Source organism: Mandrillus leucophaeus, unplaced genomic scaffold, assembly GCF_000951045.1.
Source record: "Mandrillus leucophaeus isolate KB7577 unplaced genomic scaffold, Mleu.le_1.0 Scaffold1150, whole genome shotgun sequence".
Taxonomy (NCBI): domain Eukaryota; kingdom Metazoa; phylum Chordata; class Mammalia; order Primates; family Cercopithecidae; genus Mandrillus; species Mandrillus leucophaeus.
In genome coordinates this window covers 743,811-768,827 of record NW_012099766.1, presented here as the reverse complement: position 1 = coordinate 768,827, position 25,017 = coordinate 743,811, and the positions used below count along the sequence as shown (strand labels likewise).

At 37.4% G+C, this 25,017-nt stretch overlaps 1 protein-coding gene across 3 annotated transcripts in view; it reads left to right on the top strand.

Moving 5' to 3' along the window:
• PDE4D (phosphodiesterase 4D, cAMP-specific) overlaps nt 1-25,017 on the top strand; it is a 1,430,592-nt gene that overhangs the window by 808,698 nt on the left and 596,877 nt on the right. Inside the window, exon 1 of one of the 3 annotated variants that reach the window (XM_011998038.1) lies at nt 2,223-2,392. The exons of the other annotated variants lie outside the window; for them this stretch is intronic. Coding sequence (XP_011853428.1) covers nt 2,346-2,392 — 47 coding nt within the window. The 5' untranslated portion in view covers nt 2,223-2,345. Of the gene's footprint in view, nt 1-2,222; nt 2,393-25,017 lie in introns of those variants that run through there. 3 annotated transcript variants of the gene reach the window in all.

Here is a 25,017-nt window from a genome sequence, read left to right as displayed (position 1 = left end):
TCTTCTTCCTCCTAGGAATACTCCTATTAGGATCATCTTTTGATCAAAATGAAAATTCCCCCAATTATGGTGGTTTTTAAGATTAGTTTTCTTTATACTAGGTTTTGAATTTATGGGACATGCCCTCCACCCAATCTTGGGTAATATTTTCTGCAATGACAGGACCTCACTGGGGAAATCCTAAGTGAAGATAATAGCATGTTATATTAAGTGTTCCCAGTATTCCATTTAATATTAAGCAATTGCATAACAGGCTTTTTAAATACCTAAGTTAAAAGTGGTACATTAATGTTGAGTATACTTCTACTGCAAAGTCCATTCTCCCACTGATTTCAAACAAATACCATTTAAGTGCCAACCTACTATTACAAGAGTTTACTATTTTATTCTTGCTCCAAAATGGCATCAACAGTGATGGGGTGCTTTTGGGGGATTATTGAACAGAATTTTTGCAACAAAGGAGCAAGCATGAGGAAATGCAAAACATCAATGATAGGGATTGCAACGTTTTATCTCAGCATTCCTCATATCTACACACCCCCTAATCAAATGAGCAGTTTTATGGCATGCGCAATTGCAATTGAAGTATAACTGACTTCTGCAGAACTGGCTTCCACAGGATTTCCTGTCCAAAAATCACCATGTGGTCATCTGCAGCTACATGGTTACAAATCATCAAGTAAGCAAGGCTTCCCCACCCCAGTATTCTTTTTTTAAGGAGTCAAATCCACCAACCTCTATCATTTGCAAATTATCTCTGGACTTATTTTATTCCCTTTTTTTTCATTGGGTAAAAAGGAAAACAAGCAAACAAAAAGTCCTCCCTCCGTATTTGTTCAAGGCGTAATTTCCCTGCGAGGTGTTTTACAGGCTTCTCCTTGTTTAGCTTTTCTTGCCTGGTAATTACTTACTGAAAGAAATCTGCTCTTCCAGAGCGAGCTATTCCTTTAACCCCTTTTGCTTGCTCTTCCTTGGAGGCTAGCAAGGAGTGTGTGGCTCTGCAATGTCTGGGAACCCACCTAGAGGGCCCCCTTGACGCCAGCACATCCCCTGTCAGACAGCAGTCTCTGCAGCCGAGCCAGGCTGCTGCAGAGTTAATGTACAGTACCACGGAGCCTGCAAGTGTCCTGAGCTGATCAGAGCTGGGGCGGCACAGCCCAGGGCAGACAAGGCGGCTGCGAGGATTCCAAAGGTTCTGCTAGAAATTCGGCGCTGGGGGACTCCAGCAGGAGCCTGTTGCCATTGTGTTTTAAAAGCATGCAAGGTCTGTATAGCTTGGGCATGAGAATCTTTCAGAAGATGTCAGAGCATCAGAATAAATGACACCTATTGGAAAACTGAATTTGGGGTGAAAAAAGAGATTGAGAGAGAGAGGGAAAAAAAAAGAGAAAAGAAAGACATCGGGGGAAGAAATTCTTAGACAACGTCTGACTTGCAGCTGTGAAATTCATTTTCTTTCCAAGGCAAAATATGAAACGCTCCCACATGGTTTTGATAATAACAAATTAAAGGGGATTCTGCAGTGAAAAGATCAATAGCTTAGTCATTTTACTTAAAGAGAACAGGCAGCCTTGTTATGGGGTTAGGCAACAGAAAGGAATTTCATCGTGACAGCACCTTCTGAAGTCATGATGGTAGTTAATGGTAATCTTGTCCTGCAAAGCAGAAATTACTCGTTGCCTTCCTACTTTTGCAGTTGAACCAGCGATTCTGAAATCTGGGAAAGAAGTTGGCTTTGGTGATACATGGTTTGTAGCCCCTCTGCCCAGGCCTTTGTCCGACACGTCTCAGAAGGTAGCACTGCGTTAAAGTGACCACACATGAATATGTGCCTAAGAAAGAAGAAAAAGCAATATTCATTTCTAAAGGACAGCATGGCAAAGCAACCTGAAGTTTTCCATTTCCCTTCTAACACTTCTTTAACAAGGATATCAAGAAACTGTCTTTTGACGCCTTTCTTCTCACATTCCAGAGTCCTTCGTTAAGGATGCATTAATTTATACTCAAGGCGGTTAGATTTTACCAGGACAATATTTGCCACCATTTAGGATTAGTAGTTGAACTGGTTATTTTAGTGTGTTGACTAACTAGTGGAACCTAAATGGATGGACCCATACCTGCAGTGCTCTGTGATGTTTCTTTTTTCAAATCCTGGAAGGCCTTTTGTAACTGGAATTTGTTTTTATTGGTGGGGGGAAATTTTGTGTTTTCTTTTGGAATTCAATACTTGTTGCAATAATTGCCCACGATAGCTGCTCAAACAAGAGAGTTGGAATTCATCTGTAAAAATCACTACATGTAACATAGGAGACAAGAAAAATATTAATGACAGAAGATCTGCGAACATGATGCACGTGAATAATTTTCCCTTTAGAAGGCATTCCTGGATATGGTGAGTAATCAATATTCCCTTCAGTTTGTAAAACTCAGAATTATAAGGTACCAGATGAGGATTTGTCTTGAACTAGAGTATTGGTATCAAGTGAGAATGAAAAGTAAACTGTGCAAAACCGAATATTGTCTGAGAAAGTAATGGTTATGCAATAAAAATTACTTTGTTAATATGAAGCATCCCCAGATAAGTCAAGCGTGAGGACTTGAGAACATTTAAATTGCTACTATTTCATGGAGGAAAAAAAAAAAACTTTGAGAATGGCAACAATTTAATAAATTTTTTAAAAGGTGGGGCTTAGGGTTTGTTTTTTGTTGTTTTGCTATTTTTATTTGAAAATTCCCTGGGGAAGGGCACACATGAATTTCTGATATCTCATATCAATTTGTCTGAATTTCCAAAAGAAGGTTAAGGGAAACAGAATGTTGACTCAATTTTAAAATAATATGAAAATGTGTTGGTGCCTCACAGTTAAGAATATTTTAGGTATTCAAGAAATATTTCTACCAGAATGAAGCAATAGAATTCTAGTAGAATTCTAACATATGAATCACGAAGTGCTCAGGCTCTCATAGAACTTGCTTTGTGCCTTGATATTTGGTCATATATTAAGGTTCAATGCAATACATTAAGGTCCCTGGACATGTGATATCATGTGCCATTTCTTGCTGGAGTTTATGACTAAATGTGTATAGGAACTCATTGCTGAGGGTATTTCTAAGAGCAAAAGGTCATTATTTTAAAATTGCTTGTTTTTGCCTTACCTTTTGGGTCAGCTGGATTCTGACTTTCATAGAAACTTTGTCAATGCATAATAAAGGCACATGTTAAGGCTTTGTGTCTGCTAACATGGGTTGTTTTGGATATGCAGTGCGTCTGATTTTGAAAGTATATCTTTCAGGTAAATGTTCTGGCTGGACTCTGGATGAATAATAGATATCTAAATATAGGTTTCGGAAGGTTTTCCAACTGCTTTTATGACAGTGTCTCAAATGAAAGCTCCCTGAGAGCTTAAGGTACCACCAAATCACCTGCTGGTTTGTTACGGAGTTTTCGGCTTTCAGCTAAAAAATCCATTGCAGAGAAGGATGGGAGACATCCTCTCCCACTCTATGCAGGTGCTTATTTTCTAACATCACCAGATCCATCCAGAGTCGATGCTGTGGCGTATCTACCTTTTTTGCTGACCAGAGCTACTATCCCAAGTCTCTAGAGTGCTTGGGTGACATGCCTGCAAACCTCGGTGGCCCACTTCCAACTGCATCACCAGAGTTTCCTAGTCAGGGGGAGCCTTGGTGCCATCACCTTGCTTGTTCTGTTGGCGAGGGTCAGGCATCAACAGTGAGGTCCTCATTATTCTTACAGACAAATTCACATCAATAGTCTTTAATCTTGAGATTAAAAGATCCTGGAAACAGTTCCTGGCACATAGTAGGCATTTGTCAATATTTTTTCTTCTATGCCTTATGCTTTTGTTCAAAGTTCATTTTATACCTCTTAAGATTTGCTTGGGAGGGGAAATTACCAGTCTCCTTTCTATCACGTGTACCTTGCTACAAAGCAACAGTTTTTGTTCTACCTAAGTTCTGTTGTTTGAGCCCATTTGTTTATGTTGTAATACATAGGATCCATGTACTCTTTGAATGCCTGCCATTATAACCACTTTTTGTTGCATTAGCCTCACCTATACTTTCGACTTGAAAGAAATAAGCTATTCAACTCTGTAGTTTTGGAAAGAATGCAAATTTGCTTATTCATGCTCCTCTAGATCTGTAACACATATGTTTGAAAGCTGAATGGAGAAGTTGAGAGTCCTGGTGGTTTTCTTTTGTGCCTGGAACTAGGTAACCCTTCATCTGTTTCACTGCATGCCATACCAATCTGTTGTTGTTGTTGTGACCAAACTGAACCAATGTAGAATGTTAATGCTCTGTATAACTACTCTTCCCGGGCCTCTTAAAAGGATTCATTAATATGATGTTGGACTCAAAGGAAGGAGGTGGTGGTTTTTTTCCAGGTGACCTAATTAAATTTTTGGTTGATTCTTGACTTTCCCAATTGTTGTTGTTTTCCTCTTATTTATAGCCTCCCCTTCCAATACTGCAGTAAGAGATTCTAGGGGTTTGTTGACAGAAAACCTTCTTTCCCTTGTCCTACTGTAAGATCCCGTGTAGGGTGAGATTTCAGGCTCATGAATTATCGTGCTTAGAATAAAGGGCTTGCTAAATTGCTCTTTTCATCTCCAAAGACTCCCCCATCCTCATTTTCACATTTAGGTCCTTTTCTTCATGAAGGGGCAGATCAGAAGTTGGCAACAGACCAATGCTAAGGAATAATGAACATTGTAAAAGAGATACGTGCTTTGGTTTCACGAGCCCTAGCTTATGTCTGGAAAGGCTCTATACCCTTTGGAGACGCAGGACTTGGCATGTGCTGGTCCTCTTTCTCTCCTGCTTTTTGAGGAAAGCAAGAATGAGAAAAAGCTGAGACACAGGAGGTCTAGGGTCGTCTTCAAAAGTTTACCAGAAGTAGTGATTGAAATAGAAGCCTATGCACACAGTCCCTACTTGGACTCTCATCCTCCTGCCCTAGCACTGGTGTGTTGATTGTTGAGCAATAGTATTACAAATTCACTGTTTATCAGTTATGAGTTAAAGTTAATAAGTGGTCCTATTACTTGGCTTAATAGAACACTACCCCTTCAGTGCTAAAAGAGTGGCGTGAAGAATGTGTCTTTCTTCTTTGAAGCTACATTAGAAATATTTGCTGGTGGATTTTATTGCGAAGGCTTCTTTCCATTACACTTTTCAGCCTTTTTACTGCCAAGCCAAACAAAGATAAGGATTTGCCTCACTGGATAGATAAGTACTATATAGCTCTTCTTATTTTTTCTTCTGGCTAGTTGTGAGAATGGAGAGCCTGGCATTCAGGAACAAGTATGGCATGGTCGAAAGAAGGGAAATGCAAGTCAGCTTTCTAGGAATTCAAATTTCATCTAGCAGCAATTAAGAGGACTCTTTAGAAGCATTATGACCTGGAATCACATGCCAGGGTCTAACATGACATAACACAGTGTGACTAACATGTTCAGCTTTTTGCCTTACTTAAAATATATATAATACGTTTTTATAATCTTATTTGTAAAAATACTCTAATTTCATGCCAGAAACATTAAGGCTATATTGAATGCAATTGAATTTCACAGTTAAACATTTTAGGAGGGCATTTTATTTAAATACCTTTGCATCCTTTTAATGATGGATTCAAATGGCTAAAAGGACAGTGGAAGATAGAAGCTGAAGGCCCTGGCTAGGAGAGGCTGTGGAATGCTGCCATGGAGGGCCCCTCTGACGACACCAGAGGAAGATTTTGGATTAGTGATTGTGGAAGGTGATTAATGATTTGCTTATTTGGTGCTTAGGGTTTAATTTTTAAAGGTAGGACATCTAAATGTTTTAAACTATCTTTGTGATACTGAGAGGTAACTCCAGTGAAGAGACAAAATGAGATGACTCTAGCACTTTCAGTCAACATGGAGGCATCTTTTTTCCTTCTTCTAGGACCCTAAATTCTTTTGTTAGACTGTCCTTTTCCAGGTATCAGTTTCTAGAAGGTTTAGTCTAGAAAGTTAATTGATTGTTCCTCTATAGACCAAGCATTCAATTCATAAACTAACTCATATTATTTTATTCTGTTTTGATCTAAATCCTTTATGGAATGAAGCAAGATATAAATCAGTATATTGATAATATGTTCATATATATGTTCATAATTTGCATGTATATATGTTTAAGTCTATGAATATAATGAATATATATTCAGAGAAAGGCAAGATGGCCTGCCTTCTACTGAAAAGATAATCCTTCCTATCTAGCCTCATAGAGTTTCATCTTTTAAGGTTTTCTTCTCTTCATACATTGAAACTACAGAAACTCAATCCAGAAGTGCATTTTCCAGAGTTTGTGTTTTGACCAATATATTTTATTTTATTAGAATTTTAGTGGGTGGGAGCAATATTGAGTTTGATGACTATGTACACATTGAAGGAAATGACGTATCAAGTCTCATTTAAGATAATGGAGCTTTGCTCATTTTAGTCAACTTAAAATTATTGCAGTGTCTGCTTGTTTTCCAGTGAAATTGCAGGTAATAGCTGACCTTGCTTCTTTAACATCTCTTCCTCTGGGTTACAGAACTATCCAGAAATTCTAAAATATAAATACCAGACTCCTAGCTTAACTCTGAATTCCTGTTAGGGCCAAATACAATTTACTTGTAAACACTTAGGACCAATAAAGTTTAGATGGAGCTCATAATTATACAAACTCATCTCATTCACAAATCCCTAGGGCTCAATAGTAAAGTCAGCCATTGTTTAAGGCAGAAATTCAGGCTTAGATATAATGTAGCAAAGATTTTCCATTATAGGAGCTGTCGATCCTATTAAACATAAAACTTTTCTCTTGGCTTTCTATTTTACTGTCTTCAGCTGTATGCCCCTTGATTTTTTCTAGTAATACCTTCGAATTTAAAAATGAAAATACAAATGTTCATTTTTATGTTTTAGTGTTTTTAAAAATAATTTGATTAAGAATGCTATGATAGAGGAGCAAAGTTGTTGTTAGTAATATCAATGTGCTTACAACTTATGGAAATGAAAAGTAGTCTTTAGTTCTAGCAGCCTTTCTGTTATAGTAAAATAGTTTGTGCACTTTAAATCGCTGTGAGGTTACATCTTCAGTGGACTGAGTGACATAAGCCAGGGAGGTCTTAGAAATCTTACAAAAGGAAAAAAATAAGAAATTATTCCTCATCATATGAAAATTATTTACTAAGAATGTATGATGTTTTGGCTTCTTTTAAATTCTTCACTTTCCACTCCTTTTTGCTTCTTCCTTTTAGTTGACTATTATTGAGTTACTTACACTAATGTTGACATATTTGGGTTCAGAGAAAAATATGCAAGTAAAGGAAAATGGAAAATAGTTTCAAATTTTGAGATGCAAAGAAGAACCCAAAAAAACTAAACAACCAGTTTTTTACTTGCCATAGGTCGAATGTTCCTTTTTAAAAAAATCCCTCATTCTTTTCTCTCGTCTTTCAATCATATCCCACAAACGTTAATGCTCATTAATACTCTGTCTAGCTATAGCATTATCTACATTTTTGCAGTAGCTCAATAATGTTTCCAAGCCATAACTGCTGCAACTGCTCATAACTTGATGGACTATTAGATGACATTTCCTGTTGTTTGAGAAGTACCAGCCTATAAACATAACCAAGGCATTATATTGCAACTAGGGATTATGTTGTGTAAAATTTATACATATATGTCTCTCTATATATGATTTCAAAGATAGATAATCTAGAGTCTACATAATCAGGCTGTTGGCTGGAAACATAAATACACTAAAAAAGAAAAAAAAAATTAAAAAAAGCACTCCAGGTTTCTAATTCAACTTCTGGAATGTTAATGTTTTGTGTGACCTTGTGAAAGCTCTTTGAGTTTTTACTGCTGTTGAAAACTATCACAGAAGATATTTACCCACTTCATGTTAAGAAGTAGGCTATTAAAGAAAATCTGACGGCACATTGGTAATAATAATTTATTAGAGACCAGCCTGAACAAAGTAGTGAGACCCTGTCTCTCTGTATATTTTTTTAAAGGTAGCCAGGCATGGTGGTTCATGCCTGTGGTCCCAGCTACTCAGGGAGGCTAAGGTGGGAGTAGCTCTTCAATTCAGAAGGTTGAGGCTACAATGAGCCATGATCATGCCACTGCACTCCAGCCTGGACAACAGAGCAAGACTCTGTCTCGAAACAATAAAAGAAGAAAAATGTATTAGAATGTTGACAATGACATGCCACAATCTCTTGTATAACTATCGTATTCTTCATGGAAGAGATCAACACTGTTGAACACTCCTCTGCGTGCCATATGTTTTCACATAAGTTACATCCTTGAATGGCAATATAACTTTCTGAGAATTTCTCATCCAATCTCTGTTTGCAGATGAGGAAGGTAATGCTCACAGAGATTAGATAGCTTGCTGAAGTTCACGTATCTATTGCTAGGGAAGCTCAAAACCAGGTCTGGCCTGATTTTAGAGCCCAATATCTTTTAAATTCACCATATTGTTCTTGTGGCAGATGACTTAGCACTCTTGTTTATGGATCTTTTTGAAAATTACATTAGCAGTAGACCAGAGCAAATAAGTAGATTTACCCTGTTATTTAGCAACCTGGCTAAGTATGTAGGATGCCTACTGAATGTGAATAACCTTTCCTTGAGAAACTCTTCCCTTTAGCATCAGAACAATGACCTATACTTAGACTGTATCAGCAGCTCTTTCTCTGTTTTCTCAGAATGAAAAATTTAAAACGAATTTGTGGTGAACTCTGTTTCCAAGTTCACTGTGGCCTATAGGATCCTTTCAGTAAAAAGTGCCTCTCTGGACAATGTGTTAGGAAAGGTGCCACACTTTGAACAGATGAAGTAGAAATGCAAACTACAGTACTTGGTGAACGGATAGAACCTCTGTCCAAAGCAAAAATCACCCTTTCCTCTGGGTACACACTTGGTGTGTGGAGTATAGATGAATTCAACTCTATTCACCATCTCTGCGGGGCGTTGTTGAGCCCTGTTCAAACTGCCTATCTCTGGTCCTGCTTTGATAAGGGCTCCAGCTTTACTTTGTGACAGACGAAATGGTTTTGAGAATGCTTTGCCAACAGTAAAAGATCATCCACATTTTAGGTTTTGCTGCCATGATTATTACTTTCTTCAAAATATTCAACTAATTGTATGTCTTTAAACTTCATTTTATGTGCAAGTAAAGAATATTAGTATTATCTGAAATCAGATCTACTTGCCAGTCAAAGAAGCATTTTAGTCATCATATAGCCCAGTATCTGAGTTGCTGAAAAATGTCATGGTTAGTGAATTATAATGGAACAGGTGGAAGACACTTATTTATTTATTCATAGGGGATGCCCAAATGAATGTGATAAGAGTCCTACATTGGAGATACTCAAACTAGTAAGGAGAACAGCCACAGAAACAAATAATTACAGTACAGTGTGGAGCATATTAATATAGATATATACAAGGTGTTACAGGAGTCAGAAGGAGAAACAACTTACCTGACTTGATCCAAATACCTTAAGTTTCAAAGTGAAAATATATTTGATGGATTTGGGAATTAGTAGTTACTGATAATACATCAGAGAGTGGTTTAAGGGAGTGTCTGGGGGTAAGTTATATTTCAGGAGTAATAAAAGCAGAGAAAAGTTGTGCAAACTACTTGTTTCAAAATTTTGCATAAGAACGAAGGAGGAGGAGAAGAAGAGGAGGACAGAGGAGAAGGAGAGGAGAAAAACACAGTAGCTAGTAAAGAACACCAAGTACTTTTAAGAGTAGGAAGCACCTCCCTAAGGAATTATTCTGGTATAGAGCTGGGAAACGTGTGGACATGACACCCTCTGAGATAGGAGGGAGGAAAGGAGGGAGAATGCAGATAATGTGGAGATTAGGTAGGTGGAAGGAGTGCCTGGGGGAGTTTTTGTTTTATGCCCTGTGTTTTCTCTGGGAAGTATTAAATAGAATTCAAGATCACATCTCAGAAAGAGGACAAGGGAGAAGCAGGTGAAGGAGCTTAGTAAGATGATGAGACAGCTACTGGGAGGAATTGGAAAGGTTACTGGAGAGAGAGTACAAGAAAGTCAAACAAGTTGGAAAAAGGTCAGTGATGTTGAATGAATATATCCAGTCAGTAAAGGACGTTTTACTCTCCTTCAGAGATTATATACACAAAGTATTATGTCGGGGGAAATGAGTAGACATGTGACAGAAATGTTGCAATTCTTAATTATTAAATTTGAAACTGTTTTGTGATGAGAATTTCTCCTGTGGATTGTGTTTCTTGGGATTCCAAAGAATGCAGAGTTGATCTTAGTTGTTGTTGTTGTTTTATTTGGTGGTGGTGGAAACTGTTTTATGAACATATTAATTAGACTGCAGTTCCATTTTCATGACCTGATTTTGAAAATGTGAGATTTCCTATGCTGCCTTGAAATAACTCTTGGGTGACAAACAGAAGCTTTAAGATGTTTGCTTTGAATTTTATCTTCAAATGAATAAAAATCACAGTGGGAAGAAAAGGCAAAATGATTCAGCTTTGCTCCCTTTTAAATAGGAACCTTTCTGTGGTTTATGTTAGAATGTCACAAATCCATATATATGTAACCTGCTTTTACAAAAGTTTCTTCAAAACCCTCTGTGAAGCTTACTTGAAAGTGTCACCAGTCTCTGAGAAATGTACTGGAAATAAGGAAACATAATATGACTTTAACCAGAACTGATATAACCCAGTTTAAATATTTATACATTTAAATTCTCTTTTATGTCTCCAAGATAAATAGGAGAAAATGACAAATAAAGTATGTAAGTTAAGGGATATTATTAAATAGCCTTATAATTTTCTAGGTCATGAGAATAAACCCTGGAGGATACTGTGACTTTAGCCGATATTATGAATTCCTTTCATCTCTTCTAATCATCTCAGCAGAGCTTCCACTATTATTGTCAGCATTCAGTGCTCACCACTTTATAAAGAGCTTTCTTTGTAGAATTTTTGCTGTGGCTCTAAAACTCTAAATAAGATTCTAAGAACTCTTAGTCACTTGTCAGGGAACTCTATCCTTTCTCTCCCTTGAGTTTCCATATTTTTCTTTTCTAAATATGAAAATGAGAAGGTTGACTTAACTAATCACTAAGGTGCTATAAAAATCTATGATCTTATATCTTATCTAGTTAATTTACTCATTTCTGTCTTCTTCAGGCATAATTGTTCTTCCATTAAAGGTAATGCAGAGAAATCACACATAAATCAACACATGACTCCAGGCCTGAGCTCTGATGCGTTTCTCAAGTATTTGGCCTCTCCTATAGAAAATCCTTAGCCTGTCTACCTTGGGTATTTTGCTTAATTCCTTCTCCACAAAACCTAACTTTAAATGGCAGCCTTTTTCATGGGGAAGACAGCAACTTTATGCCCATTAATGCTGATATCCACAGTATTTAAGAAAACACATTCCATATGCAGTCTGTACATTTCTCATATCTTCCCAACTCTTCTCTTGATAAAGGTATCAGGCCCTTCCTTTTTCATATATTCTCCATTTAATTTAAGGAAATAACATGGTATGAAGTTCTCAGTCTTAAGAACCCTGTCGTTGGGTTGCTCAGTAAGTTTAAAACAAATAATTGGCATAATGATGGAGAGTCCCTAACTAGCAAGCTGACAGTGGGCAAACTGGGAAAACCATAGTGGTATTGAGATCAGTGAAAGAGACCTCTTACAAGTCCTAAAGTAAAGCATTGAAGCCTTAAACCTTTGCGTGTGTAAATTTTAAAAGAAGAAAATATTTGTGGGAAGACTCCTATGTTTTAGAAAATAATCCATGCCAGATTTGATTTTTGAGAGTGAGTAAATGCTAAGTTGCCTCAGGATGTCATCATTTGAAAGGGTGGCCACATTCTGTGAGGTCTTCACTGCACACAGCCTTTTGCTTCAAAGAACTTTTTGAGACCAAGCTAGCCTCTGAGACTAGGTAGTAACATTATAATCTGTTCTATTCATTGGGGTAGCCACCTTGACTACTTTCTTCTACTTTATACCACAATATCCAGCGTAGTGTTGCACTTAATAGGTACTTTTTAAATTTTTTCCTAATAAATAATTGTGTGTACAGAAAAGAATGATAAATCAAAATTAAATTGTCAGGGGAAATTTTAATTAAATAACCTTTTATATTTTTCAAATAATGTTATTGTGCTGTGTTTTGAGATAAGGTAGGGGGCTTGTGCTATAAAAAATAATAAAGATAATAACTATCACATTTAAAAGGTTATCCATTCCAGGTGTAGAATAATTTTTTCATAGACATTATTTTACTTAATCATCCCCCAAGTCTTCAACAAGGGCTTGTTATCTACTTACTAAGGGTGCAACCTTGAGTCACTTATCTAACCTCTCCATGATCTGTAACATAGGGACAATAAATAGTTCTCATTTCATAGGGTTGCTGTGAAGATTAAATGAGAAAACCAGTCTAGTGCTTAGAACACCTGTCACTCAGTAAGTATCCAATAAATATTGTTATAGTACAGATTAGGCAACTAGCTGTGAATGGTTAACCAGGTTGCCTAGGGTAATCAGTGGCAGGCCAGTTCCAACCTAGATCTTACCCATTAACTATAGGTTGCTTGGAGGTCTAAACTGCCACTTCTATATCACATTCTTGTTCAGTAAATACAGGGACAATACCTTGGGTTAAGTTTGAATTATGAGGGATAGTTTATTCCTCTGCATCTCTCAAGCCTCAGCAAGAATCGCCTGATGTGCCCTCCCATGTTGAGTCAGTGCCTACCTTAGACAGGATGGATTTTCTGTTTATGACTGTCTTACTCAGGCCCTGCTTCATTAGATTCTCAGTTCTTAGCACAGTGCCTGACACATAGTAGGTGCTCAATAAAATATTTTAGAGTAAACATTACTTTTCCAGAATTGTGTCCTGAGAATTTATGGCTTTTAATATTAATTTCAGGTTTTTAGGTGATAGTCCATGTTTTTGGGGGGATAGATAAGATTTCTATAAAAATTGTCATCTTGAGCATAAATAATTCACACATGTCTTGATTTCTGGCACTTGGGAGAGTTGAACTGGATTTGCAAAAGCAGCCATCCTGCCGAATTGTGGGTATCTGCAAAATCTAAATGCTATTGCTATAAATCACCTTATCTAAGACTGTTTCTTCAAAACTAGTAACTAGCTCATTCACTTTCATATAGGAATCTTTCTTTCCTTGAAGATGTGTATGTTTTATCTTGCTGGTAAGACAAAAGTCTGTAAATTATCTCCACAGCTGGCTCTGATGCTTGATTATGCCCCTTTCTGCATCTATAGCATTGATGTTTCATTTTAATTACTTTTCATCACAGTACATGATGTGGTCTTCAGACGTAGACCAGCCTCTATGTGTGGCTCTTCGTTCTTTTTATACATCTTTTACTGTCAAACTCAGCTCTAAAAATCATCTCCCTAATATCTCTTCAGTTGCCAAGAAAATGTACTGGCTTTGTATTATATATAATACAGCATAAAGCTTTGCCTTATCTGGCCTCCTCCTTTCAAATCTCATTGTAGAAATGATAATTTTTATTAATATTATCGGTACTAATTAATTTCTCTCATTATTCCAGCATACATATCCTATATGTTAGTTTTTAAATATATCAATTCTTTAGCATAGTGGTTACAATCACACTATATATGTATAGAATGAGGTTTTATTGAAAGAAAATAAATAACTATATCATTATATATATTTTGGTCAGAGAACATCCTGAAAAATTAACTTCAATGTTTTAAAAAGCCATAGTTCCCAGTGTGGTGGAGATGGTGAGGACTGGAGAATGTCATTAGGGAAGGCAGTTGTATCATTTATCAGAAATAACCGCAAGAGTTTGTAGGGGGAAAAAAATCAGCTGTCATTCTCTCAACCCAGTAATAAGAAAATCTAGAGGCTGAAGAGTGGGTAGGAAGAGGAAGTGGCATGTATATTTTGATAGAGCATTTGAGGGGTCTCATACCTATCTCTCTTAGCCAGTAGTACAATGCAAGGGAAAGACCCCATGCTTTAAAGATGTATTGAGCTAGGTTCAAATTTAACTCTGATGCTGACTGGTTAACTTTGAGCAAATCACCTTTTATGAGCATCACTTAACTCATTTATAAGAGAAAAATACAATAGTTGCAATTACCTAGATTTATTGTAAGGATTCAGTGAGATAATACATTATTTAATTTGTCATTTTTAAAACCCTGTTTTTCCCAGGCAGCTTTTAAGACAACCAACAAAGTTATATGTGCATAACTTATAGTGACAATGTTGAGAAAGGGCAAAGAGAAATAATGTATGATGTTCCCACTCACATATGTATGTAATAGATGAAAAAAAATTATATTACCTTTACAAATGGCACCAGAATCCTCTTGAGGAAGGAAGAGAAATGTCTTTGCTAGAAGGTTTTTTTTTTTTTTTTTTTTTTTTTTTTTTTTTTTTTTTTGAGACAGAGTCTCCCTTTGTTGTCCAGGCTGGAGTGCAGTGGTGTGATCTCATCCCACTGCAACCTCCGCCTCCCAGTTTCAAGCGATTCTCTTGGCTCAGCCTCCCGAGTTGCTGGGATTACAGGTGCAATCTAATTTTTGTATTTTTAGTAAAGATAGAGTTTCACCATGTTGGCCTGGCTGGTCTCGAACTCCTGACCTTAGGTGATCCACCCGTCTCAGCCTCCCAAAGTGCTGGGATTACAGGAGTCAGCCACAGCAGCTGGTCTAGAAGAGCTATTTTGAACATGCCCTTGGGATAGGAAGAAAGTCTCTTGAGGATTTGACTATAGGTAGGTGCTCAAGTGCTCTGAGGGTGAAAACTTCTCTGCATAACAGAAGAAGAATTTAGTGCTAAAGAGCCAATGAGAATGATGGAGATGAGGCAGAGAAATTAGGAGAGAGGAGAGGATGAGGAAAAGCAGCCTTGAAGGCTGAGAACTGTGGGTATACTCCATAAACAGATCCTTCCCCGTACTGACCATGGATCGAGGGGTGGTGGGTTTTGGGGAGGGTACAGGGAGTTACTAGGGTTGGGAAGACCACTAATATTTGTATGTCTTACTTCAAGCCTCAGGAGTACCTTGAGTAAGCGATTTTGATGGTGTTGGTGGCATGTGAATCAAAATGAACTGTGTTGTGTTGGCAAAGCAGGTCAATGAGCCCAGCCTTTAGGAAATTATCAGAAATTTAGAGGTGAGTTTTGGGATTCTTACTGGTCATGATATTAGGAAGTTCAAATCAATTTTGTTTAGATCTCAAGGGAGGCAGAGAGCCTTCCGTCTTTCAAGAGTTAAGCAGACCATGAAGTCCAAGGGTATGCAAGATGGAATGTAAAGTTCTCACTAAGCTTCCTAGGATACAGGGTAAATCAGGAAGCTTAAACACAAATCCCAGTGTCCATTAGATAAACAGCTTGATGGCTCAGGGAAGCACACTACTTATGATACTAAGATCAGAAAGAAATTTGTCCTAAGTTGTGCATAAAGAGGAATGATATATAAATCATGGTAACCACTCAACTTAGTGTGTTTGATATATTTTAGTTCCTCTCCTGTCCCCTTTTTTCCCCATGGGGTTCTGTGAAGATTGTAGTATATATGAAAGTTATTTGAAAATTGTAAATACTATTGTTAGTTTATAATTAAAAGAAAGCCAGTGTACCAGATTTCATTAAAATCTGATTAAATACTATTAAAGATTGTATAATAAAATAGATAGTATAAGAAAAGGATAATCCAAATAAAAAATATGTTTCTTATTTAAAAATGGTATGTCTTGCTAAATTTTGAAGTTAAAAGCATAGCATTCTCACTTCTTTAACCCGACTTATAGCCCATTATAGCACTAGGTTTTAGAATCCTGTGTCCTATGCCATTTGTAGTAGCAACAGTCTTAAAAGGTGATACGTTTTGTGACTCTTAAGGAGACTTGAATTTTTAGGCAAATGTTGAGTCTATACATGGATATTTGTTGTTTAAGAGTGGAAGTGGAAGTCAAAATTATGAGCAAGGTTGCTCCCAATAAGATCTGTCAGCTCACAAGATTGCTTCCCTAGGCTTGAAATGTTTCAAGCACAAACTCAATTCATAAGGAAAATGAAAATCATGAAAATGATAATGAAATAGCAAGCAGTCTGGAAAGCGGATGTAGATGAATGCCAAAGCTTCTGGAATTTATGAAATATTTACGTTTATGGGGCCAGGTGAAATAAGTTGTTCTTTCAGAAATGCGTGACATGGCTATTATATATTATTCACCTAAAACAATTTATCTGATAATAAAACAAAACAACAAAAACAAAAATACATAAACAGCAATGACAAAATAACAAAATAAAAAAATGCAGTTTTTTAAAAAAATTATACTTTATGTTCTAGGGTACATGTGTACAACGTGCAGGTTTGTTACATATGTATACATGTGTCATGTTGGTGTGCTGCACCCATTAACTCATCATTTACATTAGGTGTATCTCCTAATGCTATCCCTCCCCTGTCCCCCCACCCCACAACAGGCCCCGGTGTGTGATGTTCCCCTTCCTGTGTCCTGAATACAGGATATAAAGACTCAGTGCATTTTTTCATTTTCTTATTATTTCTTTTCCCTGGCTAGGTGAGTTGGCTATTTTATATTGGCACTAAGAGTTTGATACCGCTACTAGAATAGTCAAATATTTTACCTGGCCATGAGTAAAAGATGTTTGATTGACAGATGAGTCTATCTGCATCAAACAGCTTTACCTTGAGAAAAATCACAACTTTGAAAGCCATAACACATCAAAAGAATATTGAAGATTATGGCCACTTTCCCCCACCTCTCCCCAAAATCTATTTTCATTCAGGTTCATTATGATCAGCTCTTTTGGGTAATTTGGGTTGCGTGCTTTCTCCACTCCTTCTGTATCCTTGGCTTCTTCAGAGAATCAATCGAGACAAGCAAAAGGCACAAGATAAAAAGGGAAATGATCTTTCAGTACCTGAGTCTTCACACCAATTCATCATTGCTAAGTGCTCCAAAGTATTTTGTACAGTACAGTATTTAGGAAGTAGCCAGTACATCAGCCTTGCATATATTGTTCTTAAATTGAGGTCCCTAACACCTATTTCAAATGTGCTTTGCATCAACCAAATGATGTGTTTAAAAACCTGTATGTCTAGCATGAAAAAGAATCTCTTTCATTCTCATGTTACCTTAAAAGATTGTCATACAAATATACATCAGGGAGGCGCAAATTTTTGTTTCATATATTACACATGTTATGGTGCACATGCAGACTAGAAATGGTAGTTATTTGTTGGGCATGTGTATGAATTAGTATGTAAAATATATAGCATTTTTTCTCTTGTAAGTTACTGGATATTAGATATTTTGATGTATTTCTTTTGCTTTGCTAATTTATTCAAATGTAATCTTGACTAATCCATTATTTTGTTAACATGTCTACTTGATTAATGTGTTTTTCCCCTCCTCTAATTCTGATCCACAAATTTTATAGCTGTTCATTGTATTACTTAATCTAAGTCCACTAAAGATTAACATTATTCATTTTTCTCCATTAAAGACAATGATAATATCACTGAGTTAGCCTCGTTCAGATAAAAGTTTGGCTAGCACTCATTACTTGATTTTCTTGGAGTTTTGTAATTTTTTTGCATATTTGTCAGCATTGTATACTCCTGAAAGCGTTGTGTTTAAAATACCTATTTCTTCATCAGTAGAATTGATAGAGTTGACTTACATGGATCAATAACAGGATTTTAAGAGCATATCAATGAAATCTCTCATCTGCATTGTCATTTTTTTCTAACACAGTTTGCACAATTTACAAATGAAAATTTTATACTACTTTACATATTTTCCTGTAAAAATTAGAAAACTATATTCTTTGGCACCCGAATGTGTCCTTGAATTATTTTACTTTGTTAATTTTGTATGACATCCTTATTTATTATATAAGCAGTAATATTTCTCATGGAAATGCATGTATTAATACTTTCAGATGTCCAGAAAGTATCAGGAGATTAAATACTGAGATTAAAGAGTATTCTCTTCCCACCATTATGTTCAATTCTGATTTTACAGCTGTGTAGCTAGAACAAAGAAAGAATGTGGGTTTTTTGTTTTGTTTTGTTTTTAAGAGTAAGACAAGGCTAGAAGATATGCCATTCTGAGGGCACCACTGACTGTGTGTCATCACAGGAGGGCCCTGATACATGAATAGTCCGTCTCCAGGAAGCCAAGTATGATATTCACAACGATGTAATAATGTGCTAACCTCATTCACAGTAATCACAGATAATGTAGTATTTGTATCTGCCATACAGTTTTGAAGGTAAAATATGGAACCTATTTGGAAATTTCACATAGCATCTTGAGCTGTATTAATAGAACTAGAATAACCCAAAATAAAGAGGTAATGAGTGCACTTGACCCTGCATCATTCAGACCTCAGTTGGAATATTGTGCTTCCTTTTGGGCTGCAGACAAAGTGAAGAGGACTCAGGAGCATGACAAGGGAGGAAGCAAGCTCATGCCTTGTCACATATATAATGGTTGAAAGAGTGCAATTGTTAGAGAAAATGATGCGGTAATTGAAGGACGGGTACTGGGAAGAGGCTAGTTCTTTGAGGCTGCTAATCTGAAATGTAACAAGTGGATGCACCTGCAGTAAAAGAGATTAAGCCCCAGAATGAGTCTGGATGTTGTAATGGTCAGAATAGGCATTTCATGTGACATGGCCTGCATTGCTCCAGGTGGGGAAGTAAGGATGGATAAACATGCATTGTTTACAATGATAAAAAATCGTTAAGTAGATGGTAACGTCGATTTGCTGAAAGTTTTCTCTTTTTTGTTTGGTGTAAAACTTTACATGTCATACTTTTTGCCCTGTGGTTTTTTTGTATCTTAGAACAAAGGTATTCTTAATCCGTTTCTTTGTCTTCTTGAAAGATTCAACCATGCAGAAAATGCACACCTCCTGTACATTGTTTCCTGTCTTTTAGTAAACCTTTGTTTAAATGAGTCATATGTTTAGCAATTTTAATATTTTAACTTGGCTCTAATTAATGATATATAGCGTGATTTATGATCTTCTAAAGAAATGTAGACATAGAAAAAAGGACATAGAGGTTAACATATGAAGAATAGTTTGTATTTTGGGTTAGAAAATTAAATATTGGCTTAAATCAGTAAGATTAGGCCTTACTATTTGATTGTACGAGTTTACTTTAAATTTCAAGACTTTCAGGGTTTTGTAGATAAACTTTATCTTAAAACAGTTTTAGATTTGCAGAAAAATGGCAAAGGTAGTGCAGGGAGTTTCCATATCCCCCTCACCCACTTCCTTTCATTGAAGTCTTATTTGAGTATGATATTTTTGTTACAATGAATGAATCCAATATTGGTACATTATTATTATTTAAAGTCCCTAATCATTCATATATTCTTAGTTTTACCTAATGCTCTTTTTTTCTATTCCAGGGCCCCACTCAGGATACCACATTGCATTTAGTTCTCATGTTTCATTTCTCTTCGCTATAGAATTTTCTCAAATTTTCCTTGTTTTTGATGACCTTGGCAGTTTTGAGAAGTACTGATTAGGTATTTTGTAGAATGTCTCTCAGTTGGAATTTTCTGATTTTTTTTTTTTTTTTTTTTCATGATTAGACTGCAGTTAGTGTTTTGGGGAGAGAGACCACAGAGGGTAATGTGCCATTTTCCATCACACTGTCAACATGACTAAAGACGTTAATCTTGATCACCTGACTGAGGTGGATTTGGTCAGGTTTTTCCACTATAAATGTATTATTTTTCCTTATTTTTATTATTTTCATACTTCATCTTTGGAAGGAAGTCATGATAAACAACCCACACTTAAGAGGGTGTTATATTCCATCTCCTTGAAGGCAGAGAATCTACAAAAAATATTTGCAATTCTTCTGCACAGAAGATTTGCTTATTCTCCCTCATTTAATTATTCAGCATTTATGTATATCCGTATGGACTCATGCATAGTAGTTAAATCCACTACTGTTATACTCATTGTACTGTGAAATTGTTCCAGCTTTGGCCACTGGGTGCTGTTTCTTATGTCCCTTTGACACATCCCCACAATTGTGGTGGTTTTGTTTTCTGTTTTTTGTTTGCTTTGTTTTGATGCACTTTCATCCTTTCTAGCATTACACAATACTTGAGGCTTATCAACAATATAACTCCTTCCTCATCATAGATTCAGCCATTTCTCCAAGGAGCACAGGTTCCTTTCATTGGAAAATGGTATTAAAAACCAAGATGTGAGCAGTAGGTGTGTTCATTGCTTTTGGGTTGTCATTTCCTTTTGGCCTTCTTGGCTGACAGAGCAAGGACATATATTTGTGTATACTAATCTGTGTATGTACACATATCTGACAATCAGGAAGCATAAATAGATAGACGATAGATAGATAAGCATTAGTTCATACTGATATTTTCAACTGTAACTCACTACCACATGGGTCATTCTAGCTTCTTCCTCTTGCTTATCTATAACCTTCCACTCCAACAGTGAAAAACTACCATCCATCATTTGCTTACTTAGTTGTTCAATTCCAGTGGAGCAGTTCCATTTATCCTTACTGAAATTGAAATACATAAATATAAACTAAATTTTTCTCAAAGCCTTAGAAAAATTAGTTATTTTCCCCCAAAAATGTTTTTACCCTGAAAACTCTTAAGATTTTAAAATATATTTGTATCCCAAATGTTTATCTGTACATAAAAAATGATATAGTCAACTTTATGTGGTTTGCATTTAACTTAGGACATGGATAATGGAAATTCTCAGATAATTCCACAACTTAAGTTTATCTATTGCTTTCATCATTTCTAATCAGCATACCCTCCATAAGACAACTATATCTATGAAAAGAAAATTGACTTCTTTACCTATAAATCTCTGTACTTTCTAGATAGACACCACAGAACTACATGTTTACTGTATCCTGCTGGTAGCTTAAGGAGAATAGTAACTTGTAGTTTCCACCTTTAGCAACTGGACATTGGCCATACTCTGATTTACCAAGAGAGTCCTTGTAATCACAAAGGAAAGGAGGGATTTGGCTTCAGCTATTAAAGCAACTCTTTTTGAGGTGGCTAGATGGTTAGGAACACACTGAAGAATAGATTTTCAGTAATGAGCCATACTTTCAATTAATGTCTTAAGGAAAACAGTTTTAAGATCTTGCATAAAATAGTTAATATGCCTCAAATTTGCATTTAATTCTTACATTAGGTTGAAAGCTCATGTAGAAAACATGTAATGTAAAAATTGGAGAGCTCAAGAACACAGTCATTTCCCCTTGGGCGCTAACAAAAATATACTACCCAACAGTGCCTTTGTTTGCAGTCTGATATTTTAGAAGGAAAAAAAAACCCACACACTAACATGCTTTTTCTTTCTTAGTCCAGAAAGAAATATAGTGTGAACATAATACTTAGGGTAGGCAAAATGGCCAAAATAGATTAAGTTGGCATCCTTTTTAGCTGCAACTCCCTTAACCTTGTACCACACCCTGACATCACCTTCCTACATGACCACACCTCATGCCCCCGTAGCCACACATTATTTGCATTCATCACTCATTCGTAGATGCAAAATCAGACATGGTTCTTGCCCATATGGAGTTTATGATTAACTGGGGAAGACATGAATTAATCAAATTCTCTCTCTCTCTCTGTCTCTCTGTCTCTCTCATTCTCTTTCTCTCTCTCTCTCTCACACACACACACACACACACACACACACACACGAAACTGTGACTGATGCAGATGCTACAGGAGAGAGACACACAGGGTTTTCAGAAATCTGTGAGGGGCTTTTTGATCTTGTCGGGAAAATCAGGAATGTCTTCTCTGAGGATGGGTAGTTCAGGCTGTGATTTGAAGGATCAATAAGAATTAACCATGAAAAGAAGGCAAGAGAGAGAACCTTAGGTGGTGAATGAACAAATGTTTAATAGAAAGACAGCAGAAGAGCCAGGGTGGAGGCAGGCACAGAGATGGGAGATAAGGCTCTGGTGGCCATGCTAAAGATCCTTACTTCACCCTGACGGTGATGGACCGTCATGACATTTCCAAGATCAAGAATGCACTTCCCATCTGTGTTTCCCCTAAAGTCAAAATATGGCCCATCCTTCAAAAGGAACATTCAAATGTTACCCATTCAGTCTTCTAACACATTCATTTCCTAATCTAATTAGAAAAGATCATTCTGGCTAAGAGGTGGTATAGTTCTTTAACCCATCCACACATATGCATGTGTTTGTATTTATATATCAAATTTTATTTTCACATTTCTTTTTCCTAGTGGCATTAGCAAAAGCACTTCTGGTTTCCTTGAGTCTCTTTTAAGTTTTGCTTGCCCTCTCCTCCTCTCTTCACTATTCTCTGCTGTCTTAGTATCTCTCCACTACTCATGTACTCCCTCTCCATTTGTCAATTCTCAGATGAGGGGAGGTGCCCCAGAGGGTGGCGAAGGACAATGTGGCGGAGGATGGGAGGAAGAAAACATAGGCAGAGCTGCACTTCGGCATTCTGAAGCTATAATCATCCTGAGCAACTGTCCAGGGCCTTCCTTGACCAATTGCTTTGCCATTTGTACTTGAAGCCAAGGAGCATCAGGTGCTTTGCTTTTCCTCACGAGGCTTATGCCACAACCTTTTCACACCACTACCTGCACCTCCCAGTGATGCTGCAACTATTTCTCCTCTGGGCTCCATGTAGTAACTTTCCAGGTTTTTTGTTGTTGTTTTGGGGCATTTTTGTAGACAGGGTCTTACTCAGTCACCCAGACTGGAGTACAGTGGTGCAGTTATGGCTCACTGTGGCCTCAGCCTCCTGAGCTCAAGCCATCTTCCCACTTCAGCCTCTCAAGTAGGTGGGACTACAGGCGCACACCACCATGCCTGGCTCATTTTTAATTTTTTTTTGTAAATATAGGGTTTTTCCATGTTGCCCAAGCTGGTTTTGATCTCCCAGGCTCAAGCAATCCTCCTGATTCAGCCTCCCAAAATGTTGGGATTACAGGCATTAGCCACCGTGCCTTTCCCAGTACCTTTCTAAATAGTGTACAGGCCTCCAGTCTTACCACCTGCCCCGTTCTCCTTCTCTTCCCTTCTACAAAGATCTAAGAGCCAAACTGAGCCCATCTCCTTCCTACACATTCTTCCAGCCTTTTTAGGACCTGATTTCACAACCTCATGTGCCACACCCCAGCTGCACCCTCCTGGTGGAAAGAGTTTTGCAGTTTCTTAAAGATATCATTCTGCTTCATTCATCAACCTTTGTACATAGTGTTCCTTCTAACCAGAATATGTCCCCCAACCCCTCTGCCTGGTGAGCCCCGCCTCTTCCGTTGAGACCCATCAGAAGGCTTATCTCTTCTTGGAAGCTTCTTACACCACTCCTATGCTGCATCCCTAGTTTCTGTGCATTCCCTGCAGCCTGTGCATCACTTTTTCAAACACTGCTCCCGAAGTAGCATTGTACATGCTGTTTTCTTGCCTCTCTCACTCACACAAACAGGAGTTTCCTGGGGGTCCTTTGTCATCACCACCTGCCTGACTGGATACACTGACACTCAGCCTACCTGCCACCTACTTGGAACCTCACAGATGTTTCTTTGATTAATAAATTAATTCATGTTTTCTCCTCTTCTGGTCAGTTCTTCCACATTCCCTGTGCTTGTTTGGATACGCAGAGCTCTAACTGGTGAGAGTGTCCTTCTGGCTAGATGGTCTCACCACAAAGAGAATGGGTTTTACCCGTCCGGATGTCTCTTAACTTTTTCTTCCACTCATGTGTTTGGACAAAATTATTTATTGACTGGAAAGACCACATAGCAACACTTTATGGCTTTGAGGCCCCTTAGTGAGTGTCCAAGGGAGATTCTCTCTCACTTCCAAGTTTGTGGCAGACATTCACCTACCTAGTCAGCTTGAACTGAGCTCATAAAAGTTTTATTTCTGGCTTTTGCCTATCATTTTGTGTGCTGTTCCTCTCATCAGAAGCTCCCTTTCCATCTCTCCCTAGTTAGATAATAGTACACATATTAAATGTGTACCTTGTACTAGGTATGCTAAGATCTGCTTATAACTAATTTTGCTTGATCTTCATGAATATCGTTTTGAAATAGCATTTTTCTATCCCTGCAGATAGGAAAACTAGAACACAAAGAATTAAATAACTTACCCAAGCTCACATGACTTGTAAGTGGCAGAGCTGGGATTTGAACCCAAGCCCCTCTGAAGCTAAAGCCTGTAGAGTACATGCTCCGTTCCTCCACATCACACTGCCCCTGCTTGTTCACACTCAATGCAAGAATCCACTTCCCAAGTTTGTCTTGCTTATTCCAACCTATTTTGCAATGGATCTCTTTCAACAGCTCTGTAGTTCTTGGCACTCGCTTGGCATCCATCATTTTCTATGTTCTCATGTTTGGTATCTTTTCATGTATATAATGTGCATCTCTTTTTAGGAGTAAGACCAGAACTTTTCTGCTCTGCAGTTTTCTCCCTGTGAGGGATGGTGAAACTTGGTGGTTAAGAAAATGGTTTGTGGAGACAGGCTTCTTAGGTTTATATTCTGGCTCTCCTCTGTACTTGCTGTATCAGCTCGGGCTGATGTCTTCACATTTTTATGATTCCATGTCTACATCTATACAATAAGGCAAATAAGAATACTTACCTCAGAGTGTTATTGTGAAGATTGAGTGAATTAATGGCCATAAAGTACTTACAACTGTGTCTGGAACGTAGTGACCACTCACTAACGGTCACTTATAATTCCTTCACATCCTGTAGGGATCCTTTCCACCCAGGTGATGTCCCTATGTCTCAGTGGAATGACTGGTTAGGGATATCTTTCCATGGGCTACTGTGGCTGCAGAGAATTGCATTCTTATTTCAGAGTTATGT